We start from the raw sequence: 25,468 nt of genomic DNA, 5'->3' as shown, positions 1-25,468 counted from the left end.
GGAGATCATTATTTGGTTAAAGTTTTTTTTTTAACACTTGATTAAACAAAATTCATATTTATTTATTATGCCACTTTTATGTTTATTTTATCTTATGATTTAAAAATATAATATTTATAAACTTATAAAAACAGCATTGCAGCGTGCTTTTATGTTTATCTACGTTTTTATTTGTTTAAAACTAAGTTGCAAGTATCATGTACAAATCATTTAAGCATAAACCAACAAGTAATTAAAATCAATTTATATAAGATATATGAGGGATGACCTTGGCTTGCCAGGGTTCAAGTCCTGATCTCACTCGGTTTTATCGGTTCCTCGTTATCGTGCCGTATGACGGGTGTGGGGGTCGGGTTTTATCCGGGGAATCCCTCAATAGGTGAACCGCTAAAGGCTCCGTCCGTCCGAACTAGTGGCCGGCTAGTGACCTTATTTAGTTGGTGGTTAAAAAAAATAGAATTTAATCTTTTCTACGATAGTATTTAATTCCAGTAACAGCCCAATAACCGCTGTTCTCTCCGGCAGAGGTATTGGAATTTCAGCATCTGCGTTTGACTCCAACCAACCCTAATAATAATAATAATAATAATAATAATAATAATAATAATAATAATAATAATAATAATAATAATAATAGGCAAAGTGAAACGGCGTCGTCGAATGATCTGGTGAGGACTAGAGCTCACACTTCCACTGCTAAGGTATGTTAGGGTTTCGATTCGAACGACGGTAGTGTACTATATATTATTCAAAGCCCTAATTAGGATTCGATACTAAATTATTTTTCTATATTATATGTGCAGTGGAGTTAAAAGGCTAATCGAGTTCAACGTTTCGATAGGCTAGCTAATTAGATAAGGTTTAATACATGTTATGTCATATTGTCATCTAGCTTCTTTTTTGGTATGAAAAACTTAATCAAGTTAGAATGATTAGCATTAGTCATACTATAGTTTGTTTCACTGATGCATACTGCTTGATAACGAACTAAAGCGCTTGGTTAACGTAAGTTGAATTCCTACATTAGTCACTTAGTTATCATTACCTGGAACATACATACGGTTGCTTGGGTATATGATCTTATTTATAATTGTGTATGGATGGTTTGCTATTTGTTCACACTAGGTTGATCGATCATCTGCTGAACATAAACTCCTACATTAGTTGTCATTAACTGGAAATTGAAATTCATTTGGTTGAACCGCAAACAAACATCCACCATATTATATATTAGTCTTTAACATGCTCCATGTTATATATAGATTGCTTAACTTAGTCTTTAATGGAAACTTTTCTGCTTTGTAAACAAACTCTTGGCATATACATCAAACTTTGCAACTAATGTCATACTAGACCATCTATATTTATCTACGTTTAGACCATCTAAAAGTTTTTTTTTCTTTATACTTAATGTTGCAGCCTTTTGCACTTATCTTCTCCAACCAACCTTTGAGATTTTTGCACTTATTTGTTTTTTTATTTCTTTAGTAAAGATTGTTTTGGTGATTAAAGTTGTGTTAGTAAAATAATTACAAAAACTGACTCGGTTGCATTAGGGGTGTAATCAGCCACGGTCCTACGAAGCTACTACTTAAAATCTACTCATTAAAAGCTCGCTTAATCGAGTTCGAGCCGAAGCTTCCCTTATCAAGCTTGAGCCGCAAGTTTTTTATTTGGGTTATTTTATTTATGCATATTTCAATTTAAATAAATGTTTATAACACATATTTGGGTTACTGATTTCATTTATAAAAGCAAACACACTTTTTTTTCACATTTTCTGAATTGGGTAGGGTTGTAATCATGGTGTATGAGTATTAGGTATTATGTTAGTTATAAACACAATGTTGATATTAGGTATTATGGGTTACTGATTGCACTGCAGAGCCTGCCGCTGCTAAGGTATGTTAGGGTTTCGATTCGAACGACGGTAGTGTACTATTATTATTTAAAGCCAGAATTAGGATTCGATGCTGTAAAGTATTTTTCTATATTATATGTGCAGTTGAGTTAAAAGGCTAATCGAGGATAGGCTTGCTAATTAGATAAGGTTTAATACATGTTATGTCTTCTAGCTTCTTTTTTGGTATGAAAAACTTAATCAAGTTAGGATGATTGATTAGCATTATTATATTAGTAGGCTGACAATCATACTATAGTTTCTTTCACTGATGCATACATACGCTTGATAACGAACTAAAAGCTTGGTTAACTTAAGTTGAGCTCCTACATTAGTCACTTAGTTGTCATTACCTGGAACATACATACTTGCTTCGGTATATGATCTTATTTATAATTTTGTTATGGATGGTCTGCTATTTGTTTACACTAGGTTGATCTGCTGAACATAAACTCATACATTAGTTGTAATTAACTGGAAATTAAAATTCATTTGGTTGAACCGCAAACATCCACCATATTATATATTAGTCTTTTACATGCTCCATGTTATATATAGATTGCTTAACTTAGTCTTTAAGGCTTTCTTTAATGGAAACTTTTCTGCTTTGTAAACAAACTCTTGGCATATACATCAAACTTTGCAACTAATGTCATACTAGACCATCACCGATTTACCTACGTTTAGAATCCGCGGTAAAACAGAATGTATAGGCTTTTATATAATACATATTGAATACATCAAAAACCTAAAATTTGTTTTTTCTTTATATCAACAACCTCATCTCCACCTCCAAACATTCGTCAAAGCTTGGTTAACTTAAGTTGAGCTCCTACATTAGTCACTTAGTTGTCATTACCTGGAACATACATACTTGCTTCGGTATATGATCTTATTTATAATTGTGTTATGGATGGTTTGCTATTTGTTCACACTAGGTTGATCTGCTGAACATAAACTCCTACATTAGTTTTTATATATAGGCTGAATACTACTCTGTTCAATAGTATTCTCATATCAGGTAAGATGCCAGACCAGTGGAGGAGCAGCGTTGTAGTTCCTATCTATAAGAACAAAGGAGACGCCCAATGTTGTGGTAACTACCGAGGAATCAAACTACTAAGTCATACTATGAAGCTATGGGAAAGAGTGATTGAGGTTAGACTTAGACGAGAAACTCAGGTTTCGGTCAACCAATTTGGCTTCATGCCGGGGCGTTCCACCACAGAGGCAATACACCTTTTAAGAAGATTAATGGAAAAGTATAGGGAGAAGAAGCGTGATCTACATATGGTGTTTATTGACCTAGAAAAGGCCTACGACAGTGTGCCACGGCAGGTGCTCTGGGAGTGCTTGGAGGGTAGAAGAGTGCCCAGGAAATACATAGAGATAATTATGGATATGTATACCAGGAGTGAAACAAGTGTCCGTGCGCCAGTGGGGGAGACTGATTTCTTTCCTGTAGAGGTAGGTCTTCACCAGGGGTCAGCATTGAGCCCGTTTCTTTTTGCAGTAGTCTTGGATGAGTTGTCAAAGTCGATTCAGGGGACTCTCCCGTGGTGCATGATGTTCGCAGACGATATTGTGTTACTTGCTGAGAAAAAACAAGATCTAAACATGAGGCTTGAGGAGTGGCGAACAACCTTAGAGACAAAAGGTTTAAAGATTAGCCGATCTAAGACGGAGTACCTCCACTGTGATTTTGGTGGGATAAACGACAATGAAGACGCACAGATCACAATTGAAGGGCAGGTGGTCCCGCAGGTAACGAAGTTTAAGTATTTAGGATCATTTGTTCAGAGCGATGGGGAATTAGACAGTGATGTGACCCACCGAGTTCAGGTAGGATGGTGTAGATGGAAGGCAGCCACAGGTATATTGTGCGACAAGAGTTTCCCGACTAAACTAAAGGGAAAATTCTATAGGGTGGCAGTTAGACCTGCAATGCTATATGGAACAGATTGTTGGGCCATCAAGAAGGCACAAGTGCGGAAGATGGAGGTAGCAGAAATGAGAATGCTACGTTGGATGTGTGGGCACACAAGGCTAGACCGAATAAGAAACGTTGTGTTTCGCGAGAGATTAGGGGTGGCGAACATAGCAGACAAGATAAGAGAGTGGAGATTGAGATGGTTTGGACATGTAAAGAGAAGACAGACGACGAATCCTGTTAGATCCGTAGAAAACATTACTATAGAGGGGAGAAGGGGTAGAGGACGACCTAAATTGACTTGGGATGAGAGGATTAGGCATGATTTGATAGACCTAAACCTCTCCGAGGACATGGTTGAGGATAGGAATTCGTGGAGAAGTAGAATTAAAGTTAAGGATTTTTAGAGAGAATTGAATAACTTAGGGCTTAGACTTAACTTATTTAGGTCACATACCATAATGGTATTTCCCTTACATATATTATTATTATTATTATTATTATTATTAGCTTTTATATTGCTGTTAAACTGTGACCTTATTATTAATATTATTATAATTAGTAGTAGTTTTTATATAACTGTTAAACTTTGATTTCCTTTATTTTGCTTCATACACATGTACTTAGAGCCGAGGGTCTCTCTGGAAGCCACCTCTTTATTCCTTTGGATAGAGGTACGGTGTGCCTACATCCCACCCTCCCCAGACCCTACCTATAGCTTTGCTGTCGGTGGGATTTTACTGGGTATGATTGATTGATTGATTGATATATAGGCTGGATTGTGGAAATTGAAATTCATTTGGTTGAACCGCAAACATCCACCATATTATATATAGGCTGCATAACTTAGTCTTTAACATGCTCCATGTTATATATATATATATATATACATTGCTTAACTTAGTCTTTAATGGAAACTTTTCTGGTTTGTAAACAAACTCTTGGCATATACATCAAACTTTGCAACTAATGTCATACTAGACCATCACTGATTTATCTACGTTTAAAATCCGCGGTAAAAAAGAATGTATAGGGGGCGTCTACTAGTTGCTTTTATATAATACATATTGAATACATCAAAAACCTAAATAAAAGTTTTTGTATTTTCTTTATACCAACAACCTCATCTCCACCTCCAAACAAACCCTTTCTCTTTCACTTTTCCTTTAACCACCCCTGAGAGAATCAAAGCCACCATTGAATCCGGTAAGTCCACACTGTAACCACCCCGAGAGAAAGCTTAAACATTATAGTCTTTGGTTTTTGTTAATATCGGTTCTTAATGTTGCAGCCTTTTGCACTTATCTTCTCCAACCAACCTTTGAGATTTTTGCACTTATTTGTTTTTTTATTTCTTTAGTAAAGATTGTTTTGGTGATTAAAGTTGTGTTAGTAAAATAATTACAAAAACTGACTCGGTTGCATTAGGGGTGTTAACAGCCAAGGTGCTAGTAAGCTACTACTTAAAATAAATAAAATCTACTCATTAAAAGCTCGAATTGAGCCGAGCTTAATCGAGTTCGAGCCGAAGCTTCCCTTATCAAGCTTGAGCCGGCTCGCGAGCAAGTTTTTTTATTTGGGTTATTTTATTTATGCATATTTTAATTTAAATAAATGTTTATAACACATATTTGGGTTGCTGATTTCATTTATAAAAGCAAACACACTTTTTTTTCACATTTTCTGAATTGGGTAGGGTTGTAATCATGGTGTATGAGTATTAGGTATTATGTTAGTTATAAACACAATGTTGATATTAGCCGTATATATAATGATATGTTTCCTTCCATTTATAAATAAGGCGATTTTGTTGACAGGGTTGAAACGCCGTCCTTTAAATAAAATAAAATAAATCCTGGGCTGCCTGCATCAACAAGTCAACAATCAACAACATTCATCGTTTTGGTTTGGTGGTGATGGGGGTGCAATGGGTTTTGGTGTGCCATGGGCTGGTAACCCTGCTGGTCCTCGTCTCATTCCTCTGTGGCCAGTGGCCCATATTTCAAGGCACCTTTATCCAACGACTCCACACTTTCCTCACTTTCGGCGCCTTCGATTACTTCCGGTCGGTAAACCCTACTCTACTTTATTTATTTACTTTTCCATCCAATTGCACCAAAATTATATTAATACACCATACTTTTTTTGTTATTATTATTATTATTATTATTATTATTATTATTATTATGTTACAGGCGATTTGTTGAGTTTGTTTTCGGCTCTAGAGGTACCAATGCACTCTATGTTACCCAATACTACTGCTGCGATCGACCTAATCCTATTTTACAGGTTTGTCATTATTCTTTGTACAATCCAAAACACTGAAAAATTAGTTTAGATACATTTGAATGATGATTGTATTTGAGGGACAGAGAATGCGGTTTATGGTCTTTGATGCATAGGCTAGGGATGTAAACGTTCAGCAAACTGTTCAGTATGAACTTTGTGAAGTTTGTTTATGTTCAGCTGTTCAATAAATGAATAAACATGGATAAGGAATTCTGTTCTATTGATCAAATGAACGAACATGAACTGATGCCCGGTTCGTTCTTTTGAGTTTGCGAGCATTCCGTAATGTGTTCATTAATCTTTGTTTGTTTATATTCTGTCATTAAAGGTTTTTTATACTTTTTCTGTTTTTTTTAATTATTAGTTTAGTATCATTAGCATTTAAAATTTTTTATATTTTTTTTAGTTTTATGAGTTATCTTAACTTTTATACTTGAAACAAAACCCAGTACTTAACTTTATATATATATATATATATATATATCTAATACTTGAGTTTAAGATATATATATATATATCTAATACCCAGTACTTAACGCCCTGCTTGCGGTGCGCGCATATAATGTATATATGTGTGAACCCTCGGGTGGGCAAAAGTAAAATTGCACTAATTTTGACATTATTTTACTAATCTCATGAAAATAACGTTAAAAGTGGCGGAAGGTTAATCAGGCATCATGTGGTGGCGTTGATAGCCGAAAGACAAGGGCACATGCACCAATCAGCCGGTGTCCCGATGATTGAGTGCTATGTGCCTTATGTCCAAGGCTTGATGCAAAACTACTATCGAGCCGGGGGTCTCACCGGAAGCAGCCTCTCTATCCCTATGGGATAGAGGTAAGGCTGTCTACATCTTACCCTCCTCAGACCCTACCATAGCATTGCTATTGGTGGGATATACCTGAGTACGATGATGATGAATTTAGTATGTCGGTTTGTCTTCATTTGTGAAATTAACACAAACAAGAAGTTCAGTTTGGCTGTGTTCGTGAACCGTACATTTGTTTTATAAATGCTTAACAAATGGACATGAAAAAGGTCTCGTTTGATTCAGTTTTCCCCTTTTTCTTGCAGGCATTATACTTAGGAATAATTGGTGGAACTTATTATTTGGTAGTGCACTCGACTTTTAACTATATTCCCGGCTATTATATGGGCGGATATCACAGGTGTGAAACACAATTTAACTGCTTTTTGGTTTGTTTATAAGTGACACAATTTATTTATGTTGGAACTTTATATAATATACACTTTGCAGATACACAAGCGTGTTGGCTGTTGGTGTGGGCATTTTACTTTTTCTATTGACTAGTTTCTCTGATCCGGGAACCGTCAATGATGAAAATGTATCTCAGTATCTCTCGTTATACCCCTATGACAACGTTATTTATTCAGAAAAAGAATGTTCAACCTGCAAAATCTTAAATTATGTATCCACATTGTTTCTTCAGACTTCTCACTAGCAGTGGCTGAATGCATTTTTGTCGGTTCCAAAACTTACTTATTAAATAATTCGTTAATTATGTCTACAAAACTTTAATATTACAACTATAGTTCAGTTTTTCAAAGTGAAGCAATTTAGGAGGCTGTATGCATCAAAAATACATTTTGAGCATGTTTCGTTTCTTTAGCTAAAATTTACGATTTTACCCATTTGACCTGTTATGGATGTGAGTCAACCCATTTATAAGTAAACGGGCCGAAATTGCCACCTCTGCTGTTCACATTTTTCTTTTTGGAGATGCTAATAAGTTTTAGTTATTATTTTGTTATTCAGGCCTGCTCGGTCCAAGCATTGCAGCATATGTGATCGTTGTGTTGCGCGGTTTGACCATCACTGTGGATGGATGGTTTGGCCTTTATTTTCTTCTTTTTTTGACTTTTGAGATAAAACATGAACTGATTCTGATTTACATCATTTCAGAATAATTGCATCGGAGAGAAAAACACGATTTACTTTGTAATGTTTCTTCTTTGGTGAGTTTCGCTTTAATTTTTAACATATACATTGATATCAGTTGTATGCATATGATGAAAGTTCACATTGTAGGCATTTCTTTCTTTGTGTATACGGAACCGTTGCAATTGGATTAGTTCTTGCGGGTCGGTTAAAAGAACTAGAGGTTGTATATATTTTAACAGGTGCCATTAATGTTCATAATAATATCTTTAATTAATCGTTACATGCACATATGAAAATCTTAATTTGAATGTTTGCTTGTGTTCTTATTGCAGCATATTATGGTATTGAAAATTCATTCAGAAGTTTGGCTCCACATGTTGTACAGGTAGGTTAATTGGGCAATATTATAATCAATATACAAATGTTTTAGTTATCCTTAACTTTAACAACCAATAACAATATTTTGTTTGTGGTAACAGTGGTTATTAAGCTCTTACAACACTCAGATTCTTATAATGGTGTTTCTGGCTATTGTTTCTTTGCTTTTATCTGGTTTCTTTGGGTACCATTTCCACCTTTGTGTTAGCAATACTACCACGAATGAGGTAATGTCCTGATTTCAACTATATTATAACGAGTGGCTTGGTTTGGGCGTTTGGCTATGTTATATCTCTAACGGAAAATGGGTTGAATAGTGTTTTCTAATACACACAAACTCTTGATTCGTTTTATTCACAAGATATTATATTATGGAAAGAATCTGATTGTTATAAATCATATTTGAAACCATAGTTATTTAATAGTAAATTTAGATATTTTCGACAAGGTTTTGGATTCGACTAAACCTGGCATGGTTCAGTTTACGGGTTGGAACATAATCTATATATTTTTTTATAAAAAAATAACAACAAAATATAATTTCAAAGTAATTTGAGAACTTTAAGAACTCTTAATAATCAACCATTTTATTATTTATTATATATGTTTAATATTAATATAGGGTAGTTTTGTCATTTATTATAGGCAAATTGGATTTTAATAATCCCAACTTAATGTAGTTGGCCGATAATAATCCCAACTTATAAAATAGCTATCACCAGTCCCAACTTTCACACTGTTTGTTTTCATTGGACCTTGTTAAAAAAAACTTAATGGCGTTAAGTTTTTTCCAAATTGCAAATTGATGTTTTAGGGTTTTCGTTCGGAATGAGGATACGAGTCGATTGATGTAAACATACCTCAAAACGGTGGTCCAAATGACTAAAGGATGCTTTAATTCCAGTGTGTAAACTTTTAATTAACAAAAATCAAGCTATTTGGAGCACTGTTTCAAGGTAAATTTTACATCAATCCTTTCGTATCCTCATTCCGATCGAAAGCCCTAAAACATCAATTTGAAATTTGGAAAAAACTTAACGTCGTTAAGTTTTTTTTAACAGAGGTCCAATGAAAACGAATTGTGTGAAAGTTGGGATCGGTGACAACTATTTTTTAAGTTGGGATTATTATCGGCCAACCGCATTAGGTTAGGATTATTAAAATCCAATTCCCCTTTATTATATATAGTTTTTATATTACTTATATGTAAATGATTATCGCACATATTTAAACTTCTGATTACATATATGTAATTACATATGGTAAATGACCTAACTACCCTCAAATAATATGAAATTTTTAAAAGAAATATTTTAAATGATTTGATATTTGGGTATTATTGAAATGATAGACTTTCAAATGGGAAGATTATTTAAGCTGGCAGAGGAAGGTGAAAGAAGCAAAGGCAAGTACAGAAGCATTAAAAGCTAGTTTAGATGACCTGAGTCAAGAGACAAATAAGCCACAGCAGAGCAAATGGAGATCTTTCTTCAAAAGATCAAAACTCCAACAAGAAGAGATCATTATTACTAAGAACAACATTTATGATCGCGGCCTTTTACAAAATCTTTATGAGATCGTTTATCCGCTTTCATCACGACACTCTATTTCAAAATATAAACTAAAAACGGGTTGAACGCCTGTCTCACTTTCTTTTTGAGTGACTAATCGTGTAATCTTGTTTTATACCAAGTGAATTAGTATGGCTGGAACATCCCCGTTTTTGTTAAGCAGGTCCTAAATGACATTTGGCGTAATATACGTGTATTTTGATGCGTCTTGAGTTGGTTTAAATGTTTTGGTAAATCTACTAGTCTCAGACTAAAAAATATTCAAAACAATATCATATTAGCAAACATATATCTATAATATATATAAATGAAAACATAAAAATCCTACGTGTGATGTGGTCACTCTCTTTTTTTTATGAGTCACCAGATTTGCTTGATTTTTAAATGGAGGTTTCTCATGCATTTGTCCTGAATTCAAGGGTATGGGTTTTATCAAACCAATGTATTTTTTAAATAGGTTATAACATCTCATTAAATTAAAAACTAATCTCACCAAATATTTGATACAAAAATCCTATAAAGTAGGAATACACTAAAAATTAAAATCTAATTTATTTAAAAAAAGATATATATTATTTATAATTAAAAAACCAATTTTATAGTAAAAAAACGGGTCTTAGATCTCATCAAACTCATATAGCTTTTAAACCGGGTTATAACATCTCATTTATCTGTGAAACAATTTAATATCAAATCATAAGTATATTATTAACTTTTATACAATAAAAAAAATAAAAATTCAAAAAATAGATAAATATTAAAAACAAATAATATAAAACAACCCCGTAATACAGTGGATAAAAACTAGTTTTCAGATAAATCTAAATCTTTTACACCCGGTTACTTGATTTTCACATGTAGGAACAAACACAATTCTTTACCGATCAAATAATAAATAAGATAAGATTAAACAGAGAAAATGGTTCAATTAACTATATGTTAAAAAATAATTTATTGTGTTCTCACAACTATTATTCCTCTGGTACTATTTTTGATGTTTGTACAAATTACCTTTGGTACTATTCTTTCATGCTATTATTCTTTCGGTATTATTTTTGTTTTTTATGTTTGTACAAGTTACCTTTAATACTATTCCTACGATTTTTTGTACTGAGTTACTAAGCTGGTAAAATGCATTTGTTCCTTTAGTTTTAACTTGCCGGTTACAATAACGTCGATTTGGAATTTTACATTATAAATATGGCATCCCTAACATATTTACTTTGTATCGAATTTTAATGGAACTGTTTTTTAAAACAATCGTATATTAATGAAACGATAAAAGCTCACAGATATGAATACATTTGACAATACATCACTCTTGTGTTTTCTATTCATCTACTTATCATTTTAATTCGTCATTATATTATAGATATATAATTTATGAATATATGTATCTTTGAAGATGTCTTTTTAATATGTTTCATATCAATATAACATATTAACAATAAAAAAAAGGAAAAAAAACATTATAAAATGATGTTTAAAACATTATAAAAATGATGTTTAAAACATTATAAAAAGGAAAAAAGAACTTTAATTAATTAATTATTATTATTCAAGTTAGACTTTTGTATAAAATGATGTTTAAAACATTATAAAAAGGAAAAAAAACTCTATTTTAAAACTTTTGTATAAAATGATGTTATAGATTATATTTTTGTTTTTATGTATCAATATATATAAAAAGGAATTAAAAAAAAATACAACGAGTTTGTTTGTTGCTCTTGAGCTTGTCTCGAGCTTTAAACGAGCTGAGCTTTAGCTCAAATTTCCAGCTTGATAAAGTATACGAGTCACCTCGTTTAAGTTTGAGCTCAAACCCGAGCTCTCTATGGTTCACCTTGATTACAACCTTATTTCTCCGTCCTTCCTAATAATCGTCAATGATCTCTGGTCAAAGTGGTTTCAAGTCCCGTTTGTGACAAAATAGGGGGTTCAGATTGGGCCAATGAGTTGTCTCGCATATGATAGGCAGGTTTCCTTCTAAGGGTGGTTTTCGGGTCGGAATTAATGCGACAGACTGATGTATGAGCTTTCATTCGAGAGACTTGCCAACTAGGGTTGTCACTTTTACCCAAAAAATCCGTACCCGAACCCGAACTAACCTGACTCGAAGAACCCGGGCCCGAGAAAATGCTAACCCGAACCGAAATAATTCTGGTTGGTTCTCGGGTTTGATTTATAAGATTTGGGTCAACCCGAAAAACCCGAATAAACTTTTAGTTTTGAAATTAAATATATTTTTATGTATAATAGGCTAAGTCTTTTATTAGAACCTGGCTCTAATCGACTGTTATCATTATAACTATTATGGATCAATTGCTTATTATTATTTTATGTTTTCCAATTATTACTAATAACAACCGTAATCAAACAACCAAATCACGTCCAATTGAATATGATTATGGTTCGAGTTAGTTTTACTCTTCTTTTGAATTGTTTTATCAAGTTAGGTTAGTTTATTATTTGATTATTTGTGTTATAGGCAAAGAAGAATATGTTGTTTTAATTTTAGCATTATAGTTTTTAAAATGTTTTTGGTTTTGTATGTTTTTTTTTCTAGGGTATTCGAAACCCAACCCGAAAAAACTCAAACCCGATCCGGAAAACCTAAAACCTAAAAACGAACCCGAAAAACACCCTATTGCCAGCCTAGGATCCCGCAGTTCGTACTTAAGGAATGAATATAATCAGATAACCAACAATTCATTAACTCAATGAATGAAAACAAATATAAAAATATTTAAAATTATTGTAGAAATAGAAAAGGTATGATAACAAATTGCTCATGTACTTTTGCTACAGTGTACAATCTGAAAATAACTAAAGAGAGACCACATAAAAATTGCAGGAGAGGACTTTCCAACAAACAACAATTGTATTTCTTTAACCACATTTCTTTTAAACTGTTGTCTTATTCACAACTTAAATTCTAAGACTTCTCTTTTTTGAAACCCATGAATCCCAAGTGTGAGTATTCACATTTTATTCACCAGATAATATTTTATTCATTAAATAATATGAGTAGAGTTTTATATTTTAACTTTTGTGGTGTGATTTAAAGTTTTATAAGTAGAGAATAAAGAAAATGTTTTGATTTTTCTGTATATTTAAAAAGTTTTTGTAGAATCATATAAATTTTAAATATTTTTTTAAAATTGTTGTGATTGTAAGGGAGAAAAACTGTAATAATAGTTATTCCTTTGGATAGAGGTACGGTGTGCCTACATTCCACCCTCCCCAGACCCTACTTATAGCTTTGCTGTCGGTGGGATTTTACTGGGTATGATTGATTGATTGATTGATTGAATTAAAAAATAGATAAAATATATTGTTATTAGTGTAATTATAGAAATAAAGATGGTGAAAGAGATGCGAATGCTCTAATTCTTATCCATTCTCTTAGCAATATGACTGTTGTATTTATTTAGCAAAAACACAATTTTCATTATTAATAATCACAATTATAAATATTATCAATATTTTTTTGGATGAGAAAGGTATCAGGTACAAGTACCGATGAATTGGTTACTACCAGTACCAATTTGATACCCATTTTTTGGCGTTTCGTGATATGTACAACATTAATACCGGTACGGCTCGGTACTGATATTTTTTGAATTTTTTGCTTTCGGTGTTGGTACCATACCAAACATTGTTCGGTACCATAACACATTTTTAAATATTAAATAAACTAATAATACTTATATAACTAAAGATAATTTAATTTTATCCTTTAAAATTTATTTTTAAAAGTTATTAGTATAACTAAAAAAAGACTTAGACGTTAAACATTACATAATAATTTAAATAAAGAAAATTACATTTTAAATATTAAATAACAACATAATATTATTATAATATAATTTTACAATAAAACTTTAACATTTGCTAACTTTTATCCTAACAAATCAAATTAATACTAACCAAATACCATTACGTGCCCCAATCACAACGCATAATAGCTTTTAAACATGTTTCTCCAATGCCCAGATAATAATAGTTGTCAAAATAAAAAAAATGAGATCAATAACCAAATTTTACCCTATTCCTCATGTGGGACCCACATAGTGGACCAAACAAATACAAAGTTTTACAAAGACCTAGTAAATTGTACATCCATCCATATTCGTATTGCATATACGCATGCAATGCAACTACTTTCATTTCCAAACAAACTTGCTTTCCAAAACCATTTAATGGACTTCCAACTACAATTCCTTTAGTTTGTTGTCCATCATTTACTCCCTCCCAACCTCCATAAATTCCCAACCACTCCACCGAGATCGTCAACCGCGGCAACTTTTTTATTAATTTTTCTTCATTAAAATAAAGAAAATTACATTTTAAACTTATCTTCTCCAAGCAACCTTTGAGATTGATCTTTGTTATAGTATTGAAGAAGATGGCTACTCGGGTGAGTAGAAGCCTGAATCGAGTCTCGGAATGATGTATTTCTAAGCTTCAGTCAGGTATGATTTACTCCTTACTAAGAATTAGTAATATTACTTGTTTTTTTATTATTTCTTTAGTAAAGATTGATTTGGTGATTAAAGTTGTGTTAAAAAAATAATTACAAAAACTGACTCGGTTGCATTAGGGGTGTAAACAGCCAAGGTGCTAGTGTACTACTAAGCTACTACTTAAAATCTACTCATTAAAAGCTCGAATCTAGCCGAGCTTAATCGAGTTCGAGTCAAAGCTTCTCTTATCAAGCTTGAGCCGGCTCGCGAGCAAGCTTTTTATTTGGGTTATTTTATTTATGCATATTTCAATTTAAATAAATGTTTATAACACATATTTGGGACGGGTTACTGATTTCATTTATAAAAAAGCAAACACACTTTTTTTCAACATTTGAACAAACAACAAACATTTTCTGAATTGGGTAGGGTTGTTGAACATTTTGGTTTTTAATTTGGAGGTTTTGATGCTTGTCATTTAAATATATACAGTATCTAAATGTTTATAACTAGTCCCTATTTTATATTAGGTTAACATCTATTAGTGTGTGTATACAAGAAGTGCTACTCTCGGTGGCTGGATGCTAGAAGAGGCCATAAGTGTCTATAGTTTAAAAGTCTAAAGCTATATTTGATAAGTTCTTGTAGCATGCTATAATTTTTTCAATATTTTCTTAAAATGGTTATGAGTGAATGAAAAAAAATTAATGATAAATGTATAGAAAATGGGTTACAAGAGGATTTGCTAGGGGATGATTGGGCCTTGAGTACTTTATTTTATTCAAATGGGATACTCCCTCTAACTCCAAAGGCTCAAATTATGGTTGATCAAGAACCGGGAGTTGATAGTGACCCATTTAATTTAGTGGAATTAATTGAACATGTGGGTAGAGAAGAGGTTGTACCTGATCTAAACAAGGAGGTATCATCTGAATCGGTTTCGAACACAACAAGAAAAAAGAAGCAAACAAATGAGCTTAATAGTAAAAGGAAAGCTCACCCGATTTCGTTGAAACTCAAAGACAAATTTTGGGTTAACAAAACGATCTCATCAACAAGTCTTATTTCAAGACCTGATTTTAATGATGTCAGCGAAACGGACAGCTTGCAAGAACAGACCATGATTAATAAAAGGAAATCCAAGGAAGAGATCGAAAGGGAGGTCTTGAAAACGATTGAAATCGGGGAAATTTTAGGTTGTCGGGTTATGGGGCAAGAAGATATAATCCGCAGGATGATTATTGAGGAACACGAGTTTACAGGTAAACTATTAATATGTTATCTTATAACATCGGAGGTGCATGGGAGGAAAGGAAAATGGGTGGAATTTGGAATCTCAATAGCACAAGAGTGAGCGTTGATTGGAAATCTTGGTGTAAATTTAATTTCGAAAATTTTCCTTTATAAATATAGGTTTGTTTAGTTGGGTTTCTAGGTTCGTTCGTTGTACTTTAGGCTTCTTGCTACTTGCATGAGGTCCTATTAGTTCTTTTATAAAATTTGGCATTTCAAAAAAAAAAGATAAATGTATAAAAATATTATTTAAATGAAAAAAATTGAAAATATAATGATTATTAGTGCAATTTTATATCTAGAGATGGTAGATTGGATGTGAATGCTCTCATTCAATTTGAGTAAATAAAGTTGATATTTTTTTTATTGATAGTTATTTTGTATCAAATGATGAAATAGATAAAAGTACACAAGAAACAAATAGATTTTAGAATAAACCACATATCTTGAAAACAAATGGTCACAATTTGTTGAAATAAAAAACATCGCTGGCAAGTGGTTTATGTGAAGGCGTGAATCCTGCACTGTGAGACCCTGACTCGATTAGGATTGCTCTTATAGGTCAATATTTTTATATAAAAAATAAAACACATACATATATGATATACTGATTATAATCATTAATGTTTAATAGATATGTGCAACGATTACCAAACATGCTTATTACAAATCGCTGGTATGGAGTCGTATGCAATCTTGACTCAGTGCAGGATCCACAATCAAGCGGTTAAATGTGGCATGCCATGACGGTGGTAGACTCGGTGAATGCTGGATCAGAATTGCCCGCATCAGAATACTCGTTAAAAGCTCAAATCTGCACAGGTTGTTGGCATGCCACATTTAACCGCTTGATTGTGGTTCGCAATTATGCAACATTCTTGATTCACTCAACTTCAGAAAGTTTGACCGATCTTACCGTGACACTCGAGTTCGCCCATGAAGCCCTAACTCTTTCGGAGATTGGTTTTGACGTTTACGAGATGGTGGATTTGAACTACAACGCGATATGCAATGTGATCACATGCATACGAGGTCGTCTTTTGCCATTGGGTTACACAGTTAGCTAGACTTATTCGTTGGTTTTTAAAAAATAAAAAATAAAAAAAAGGAAAAAATGAGTGTTCGGGTAAGCTGGTGAGCTTGATCCAGTCAATATTCTTTATGTTTTTAAGGTTTTGATTCTCTAAAAGAAAGTGGGCAACCTTTCCGGTCTAACTTTTTCACAAGCCGATCTCAATTAGATCACGAGCATCTTAGCTCGTTTACACCCCAAATAGATATCACAGGATGCTGATAAGACGAGATACATCAAAACAAACCAAGCGACACAAAAGCTAATTAGGTATGTTATTCTTTATTAGTTTAATTTATGAAACAACGCATCTGTTGCAATCGCTTTATTCTCTCTGTCGATTCGTTTAGGGTTTCATCATCTTAAAAAATGGGGTTGAGTTATCAATTGAAAATATCCCTGGTCAAACCTTCGGTTCGATTGAAAATTGAATAAATGATTTTAGGGTTATACCGTTTGATTATGAACTGAGTTATGATTATGAACTGTGTGATGGTTATTGTATATGAAATTTTGAATTGGTGTAGATATGGAGTCTCCACCGGAATTACCAACGTTCAACATGTTCCCGACACCACCTCCGGCACCTAGTGGCTTTAGGCGATAATTCGTTTTGGAATGTTCAACTGTAGTGGAACACCGTGTTACCAAGATGATGCTAGATGTGGGGATGCAAACCGACTTTGAATACCTTACAGAAGCCGCGTATCAGATTGAGAAGCAAAAATTTAAAGACAATCTTCGGGAGCTTAAGACCCTATCGGCATTACTCGATACCAGATATAAGGAGTTTATTCAACAAAAAACCGTTATAGCAAGAACCTCCGGATGTTATTCCACTCTTTGACGTGGTTGCTAGAGTAGGAGACTTGGCAATTGAGGGTCATATTTTTAGTCTGGGAACAGCAGTAGTGAATTGTCAAAATATCATGTTTGATCTGATGAATGCATCAATCAAATTAACATTACCAAATAGAAGTTGAATTGCGATGTATGTGGTTGATGGGCAACGTAGATATCACCAACTTAAGGTTTTTGGAGATCCCTGAGGATGAATGGGCAAGGTATTGGTGGGTTATTGATTGGAGTCTCTTCGTAATTCTTGGGTGGAACTGGTGGGGATCAAAGATAATATATCATCAAGGATTCTTTGACATTCTTCTTCCTATGATTTAAAGAAGAAGGAGGAAAATGGAGGTAAAAGAATAATTAATTTTGTTTCAACTTACTTTGCTTCAAGACATTTAAGTATGTTTGTTTGTTGTTGAAAGTTGTTAGGTTTGTTTGGTTTTACAAGGATGAGATATGGTGTTTCCAATATTGTATTCGGATATGATATAGGTGGGGTTGTTAGTTTGATGGTGACATAATATTCTCTGTTTGACGTTTAATATACTAAAAAAAGTGCCCACGCGTTGCTGCGGGTTCGTGCATGTTATCTCCTTGTATTGGTTTGCAGTTTTTAGCCTGGTGTGTAACGAATTATCAGTGCAAGCGCGCGTTCCACATGTGCATTGGTTTGTTGGGTGTTTTTTTTTTTGGGGGGGGGGGGGGGGACTAAAATATTAGCAGATGCATATATATTGGATATATATATCGTGTTTTGTGATAAATTTGTTAATAACGTAGGTTTTTGAGTTTCGTGAATTTCAATCAAGATAAAGGATTGAATGTGTGTTAATTAGGGAGTAGTTAAAGTTGAAATTTACACAGGAAATGAAAGAAATGCTCAAATTAAAGCTAATAAGTTGTCGGATAACGTATGGTGGTAAAGGGGTGGGCATACGTGAATTGGTTATGTATATGCATACTGTCGTATGCACATATATTGGATCGTTGATGTTATAAAGTAACCTGTATTTAGTTGAAGAAATAAAAAGTTTTTGATTTGAGGCATTCCAAACTAACAAGTAGGAATGTGATGGGAATTAAGAAAACGATACGACGTTAACATAGTCATAAAACCAGATGAGATATGCAAGACAATTTCATCAACTCACAAATTAACACCCATTCAACCCAACACTCAAATCGGTTACCAGATACGTAAACACACCTTTAGCACTCATCTAACAAATTAACTGCTATTAAACTCATATTAACTAATATTTAAATCAGCTTGAGAATCCCCTGAAAATAATATATCAATTACTGATTGGTAAAGTTCAACAGGAAATAATTAAAAAAAAACATATGATTGATACTTATCAATTGTGTAAGACATGAACGAAGGCGAGTTTAAACAACCTCATATAAAATTAAATCCATATTATGAACCAACAAATAAAGAGAAATGAACCTAGAATGGAACTTTGGTTGTGATGTTACCCATAGCAAGCATATAAATACCGAGAAAGACAAATTTATTGTGTAGTGAAGAACATATTGTAACTTGAAGTAAGATGAACGATGTAGTAACTACGAATTGGATTTAAATGTGTGTTTATGATAGCAGAAGTGTGAGGACCATTCAGAACAAATGGATTATGAGAGCGAAGAGGGTAGTTTAGTAGGGTAAACTGTTGAACAAGTAACTGAGAAACTAATTGTGGCAAATGGGTTGTTGTTAATCTCAGGGTTTACAATGTGGTGTGAGTTATTTGCATTGTACAAACCTTTCAAGAACAATAAGGTTACATGACTGGCATGGAATGGTTGAAATCACTACATTGTAAGATAATTTGATAGTTAAAAAGAACAAAAAAGGGGGTGGCGGGTTTGTAATATTAAACATCATAGTGCAGACCACTTGTCATTATTATCACTTTTATTCAACAAACCACGGGTTCGAATCAGGTCATGTTGTCATGCATAGATAAACAAAGGTGCATGCACAAGCAATCAAAAACCTCACGTTTAATGTATATGCTAAACTAATGTAGTAGTTGACAATAAAATTGCAATATAAATTAACTAAATTGTTCATAATCAATGTGTAAATAATATATACAAGTAACACATCTGCTTATAAGCAATAAAGAAATGAAAAAAAAGGCGATTCACCATTAGGAACGGCTACTCATAAAATTTGTGTACCTGATTTGAATTTTTGAAAATTTATGATAAATACATGGTGTATCAATTTTTTTCTCAAAATATATGTGAACTGCATGTTAACATGTAACCTCTACGAAAGTTGCACCTAAGTTTTTGGTTGATAAGGCAAATATTAAAAATACAAGTAACAAACATAACATAGAATTGAAACAATACATGTAATTAGTAAGATAGCAAGACATGACATTTATTAATATAACCTCAACGAACGGTATAATTTAAAATCAACCTTACACCTGACATATCGTCTTTAGATATGGTGAGTGCGATCTTTGGTAGAAACACTCTTTTTCCTTGGTGTTCCCCAATAGCTATCTCAATGTTAATCACGTTACGCTTGAACGCTTTGCATATTAGCCTTGTTCCCTTGCCTAGTCCGTTTAATGGGTCAAAGTTTCTTAGCAACATGATAGGACATCCGATATTTAACCGTAGTTTAGTTGTGTTTGTAGTGGGTGTCGTTATAGCTGAAAACCAACAATGTTATTTTTGTTAATAAAAACAAACTATATAAATTTAGTTAAATCATATGAATAGTGAAATATATTGTGGGTGTATCAGGGTCTGGTCCTTTTGATGTTTTGATGTTGAATCCTTTATTGGAGCAGAACTCGTGTTTATGTTGTTTGCTGGTGTATGAATTTTGCTTTTGTCATAGGGCATTATTCGCGTGGGTTTTCTTTTTTCATTGGTACCTTGTCAAATGTGTGAATTAAAATGATGTATGTACATATTTAAGATGAAGGTGTATACTGAAGCTTTATACTTACCATTAATTTTATGAGAGCATGGTTTGTTCATATGTTCCCTGGACTCGGACCGGCGACATCCTTTTCCCTGAACATTGTGATATAGTTTTAGTAGCGTGATATATAAAAGCATGTAGTAATTGAATAGCATGTTACATTTGTGTGGTGATATGTGTTATCGTTAGGACCAAATTCATTAATTGGTGTATAGAGAACGATTATATTAAATACCATGTAAATTTGTTGCATAAAACTAAGATTTTACCCACCATACTCGGTATTCACATATAATGCTAAAAATTATCAAAGAGGGTGTGCCCGAATAATGGTACGTGTACCTGCTTTCTTCGTGAAGTGCAGGAGAGACGATTTTTGTTTCTAACGTCCTGAAAGTGTTTTATATATTACCTTGATTGGAATTACCAACGCGTATACTTGTTGTTAGAAGACTGGTAGATGGAATGGTGATTGCAAAGAGTGGCTAGGAATAACATGGGAGGTAACTTGAAATGAGGCAAGTGATGGTGTTTGTGAAGCCAAATAGTTATTGAATAGATGCATTAGTGGGTATTGATTAGTGAGTTGATGGAGGTGGGTTTCATTTCGTGAATACTAATATAACTTGATGGGTTATTAATTAATATTAGTTTAAATTGATGAGTTATTAACTTTCGCCTATAAAGATTGAGTACTTGAAGTAATTGTTGAAATTATAACAAAAAAATGTACATAAAGAACAATACATGCAGTTTGAGTTGACACCTGAATAATCATATTATTAACCAAAAACATAAAAAAAAACAAATCATACCCATTTCATTAATCATAATAACTGTTTAAATTATAATAAAAATACAATAAAGAACAATACATGCAATTTGCTTTTCTTCTTTAATAAAAGGAACATCAAACAACCTTCTGAAAGATGAATTGATGAAAAAAATAATTAATACAACAAAATTATACATTTATTGAGTACACACTGTATATGAAAATGCATTGCATATTATTTTTCACCTCGTGTACCTCTTAGAACCAATTAATTACACTTATAATTATTCACCCTCATCTTCAAGATCATCGTTGTTATCATCATATTCAAAATTCGTCCATGCACACTGCATAAAAGACCCGAATTTAATATTTAATAAAATGTTTATTCATGACATGGCATGTATGAACCTGTCTGTGCATAAACTAATTTGCATGAACCATCTACATTTAACATGAAAATCTGTAATAATGAACCTTAAATCAAATACATTTACAATATATTACAATATTAATTTATGATTATGGAGAACTTTTTAATGGCGGGACATTAGAAAAAAAATGTGGCTTACCAGTTACCACCATGACTAAATACCACCATGACTAAGTAATAATGATGGTATTATAATTTCCAAGTCCATGTTGGATAATATAGGTGACAATTTTAACCTAATTGGTCAATATGGGTCAAGTATCATCTCTAAATTGTCGAACCAGATAAAAAAAGGTTGAGAGTCACCCGAATTTGATAAGGCATAAAAATCCACGAATTACTTTAAGCTTCTATATTAGCATACACACTTTGAACGGAGAGACGCAAGATTCTCAGTGGCAAATTGGCAATAGGCATCAAGACATGTAAATATGAATTTCCAAACAAAAATGTATAAGTAAAGCGCGTAAAACTATATAAAAGACCGGTATGCAAAAGTTCAAACGACTCCTCACATCAAGGAATACATTTATGGTCATAGAGATCACAGTTGTCTATTCCTCAACATCAACATCGTAAAAAAAAACTTTTCGCTGCCCATATTCCTCAATAGATTCCTTAGATAATTTAACAAAAAATGATGTTAAATTGTAAATGTTATTCAAAATCAAAGTATTTTGGTTGTTGGTTAAATATCCATAGTCAAATCAAACCTGCTGGTCAAGTTTTTTTTTATTATTACTTTTCTTCTTTTTGTTTAAAAGTGCAATAAATGAAAAACGGATCATCATGACATAACCAATAAGAAAAATATCACAAACCTTGAGCTTCATGTAATCACGACTAAGTGTGTATCTTCTAGCCCTTCAAACTTATATATCATATGTAAAGGCAATTATTTCAGTGGTAATACTTGCTTTTGTCAAACATCCAAATTACATTTATCATTTGTGACAACAATAAAAAAAATTTAAGGTCACAATTACATATGTCATCCGACTTATTTATAAGATTTAAAAAAAGAATAACAAAGTATTTGATTTTGAGCACGAATAACATCATCATCTGGGTTACCAGTGTATTTATGAAAAATCCCCTCTTGAAATGTCTCCCAAATCATACCTCATACAACTAAAAGATATTCTGCAAGTATAAAAAAGAAGAGGCATTACAATACGTTAAAATGTACCAAATCACATGAATAACAGTCAAAGAGATACAAATTATAGTTGTTCATGCTGCTAATTTCATAGAATGAAAACGTTAGTATATTGGGAATAAAATGCAATTACCATTCATCCTTGGAACATAAACCAATCACCATGCAATGTATATAACATTGATAAGAATTCCTCAAAAGTACACACACACACACATATATATATATGCTACATAAGTAACTAATGCTAATTATGAGACTTTAAGATACTGGTATTATGGATAATAACTTATAATAATTATCATAATTATTTGAACCCCACTAAATGGTAAACCTTTGAGCTTTCTCAAACTAATTCTAACATGATGAGACTTTAAGATGATAATATTGTGGATAATAACTTATAATAATTATCATAATTACTTGAACTCCACTAAGTGCTATTTTTTATTATTTTTCTTATTTTTGTTCAAAAGTGCAATAAACGAAAAACGGATCATCATAACATGACAAAAATAAAATATCACAAACTTTGATGTTCATGTAATCATGACTAAGTGTGTATCTTCTAGCTCTTCCAAATTTTATATCATATGTAGAGGCTATTATTTCAGTGATAGTACCTGTTTTGTCAAACATCCAAATTACATTTATCATTTGTGACAACAATTAAAAAAAACTTTTAAGGTCACAATTACACATGACATCCAACACATTTTTAAGATTTAAAAAAATAATAACAAATATATATAAAATGATGCTACATAAGTAACTAATGCTAACATTATGAGACTTTAAGATGCTAGTATTGTGGATAATAACTTATAATAATTATCATAATTACTTGAACCCCACTAATGGTAAACCTTTGAACTTTCTCCATCTTTATTAAGCAAAGGACGTAGGAGTAATTTCGTAAATTGATGAAGCTTTATCTAGTTGCACCAGACGCTTTAAGAACGAATCCAAGTGTTGGCAAATTACTTTGCTTGCCCAATTATGTAATGACTATTTTGTCCTTGTCATGGAATTATGAAATTACCTTGATGCCCATCACTCTTCCTTTATATATAATATAGATATGTTAATTAAAAAAAAGTAGTAAAGCAAATGATAAAAGAGAACCATGTCTCAATTGTAAGTACATCGAGTTCATAACTGTGGCAGAAGTAGGCACACGGCTGATAATAAAAGTGGTGCTGCGTTGGTCTTCGTTTAATGTGAGCAGGTTGCCCGTGATGACAAATTTCATTAACAAATAGGGAAAACTATATTTTTTGACCTATGTTTTTCTTTTTATGTAATTATCTATATTATATATAAAGGAAGAGTGATGGACATCCATGGTAATTTCACAATTAGATGGCGAGGACAAAACGGACATTTCATAATAGGGCATAAAAAGTAATTTGCCATTTCATCGTTTCGTGCTTCAAGCGTCTTGTACAAGTTTTTGAAGCATCATGTTTTGTGTATTTCCTCTTGTATCCTTTGGGGCATGCAAAAAGTTTTTAACATACATTAAATTATATACATATTATATGTGTTATTATTAATTATATACATATTATATGTGTTATTATTATACATTATTATTATCATTATTATGGTGGCTATCCACATTCTTAACTTCCATTTGTCATTATGTTTCTATAACTTTTAGCCTATATATAGTGCATTCTTGTGCTTCAATTACATATAAACATACATACATACATACCAATGAATAACAACTTCATACCCTCTATACACTATTTCTCAAGGTTAGAAGGATGTAATAAGGAAAAGTTGAGGCGATTTAGGCTAAGAAAAAAGATGATAGTGTAAAGTTCGGACTAAACTAAGCACACTTTAAGCAATAATTTTTATGTTTGAAGGTTGAAGATCGGTTTGTAATATTCATTTTATGAGTTTCGTGTGATTTTATTGTAAACATATTCTGGATGTATAATGTTTATATATTGTTATTTTGGTACATTAGTGTAAACAATTGTGGTTGACCTATTAGTACAACATCATGAAGTTTCAATTTTTGAGACATTATTCTTCAATCCTTTAGAAAACAAAAAGTTATGGTTTACATGTGTTATTATTATAGATTATTATTATCATTATTATGGTGACTATCCACATTCTTAACTCCCATGTGTCATTATGTTTCTATAACTTTGTTAGCCTATATATAGTGCATTATTGTGCTTCAATTACATATAAACATACATACATACATACCAATGAATAACAACCTCATACCCTCTATACACTATTTCTCAAGGTTAGAAGGATGTAACAAGGAAAAGTTGAGGCGATTTGGGCTAAGAAAAAAGATGATAGTGTAAAGTTCGGACTAAACTAAGCACACTTTAAGCAATAATTTTTATGTTTGAAGGTTGAAGATCGGTTTGTAATATTCATTTTATGAGTTTCGTGTGATTTTATTGTAAACATATTTTGGATGTATAATGTTTATATATTGTTATTTTGGTACATTAGTGTA

General features: G+C 32.5%; 1 protein-coding gene across 1 annotated transcript; it reads left to right on the top strand.

Annotated features, from left to right (window-relative positions):
* Positions 1-5,663: 5,663 nt before the first annotated feature.
* On the top strand, positions 5,664-10,156 carry LOC143620727 (putative protein S-acyltransferase 17). The gene is made up of 10 exons (XM_077092352.1): positions 5,664-5,895; positions 6,026-6,119; positions 7,194-7,288; positions 7,378-7,545; positions 7,897-7,969; positions 8,044-8,096; positions 8,170-8,261; positions 8,355-8,407; positions 8,502-8,627; positions 9,752-10,156. Exons 1-10 carry the CDS (start codon positions 5,747-5,749, stop codon positions 10,034-10,036), a joined length of 1,188 nt encoding a protein of 395 aa, XP_076948467.1. The 5' UTR covers positions 5,664-5,746; the 3' UTR covers positions 10,037-10,156.
* The last annotated feature ends 15,312 nt before the right edge of the window (positions 10,157-25,468 follow it).

This window comes from Bidens hawaiensis, unplaced genomic scaffold (assembly GCF_021521415.1).
Source record: "Bidens hawaiensis isolate Kalapana, Puna unplaced genomic scaffold, B.hawaiensis_p1.1 tig00002631_1, whole genome shotgun sequence".
NCBI lineage: Eukaryota > Viridiplantae > Streptophyta > Magnoliopsida > Asterales > Asteraceae > Bidens > Bidens hawaiensis.
This window is presented reverse-complemented; position numbering and strand designations above follow the sequence as displayed.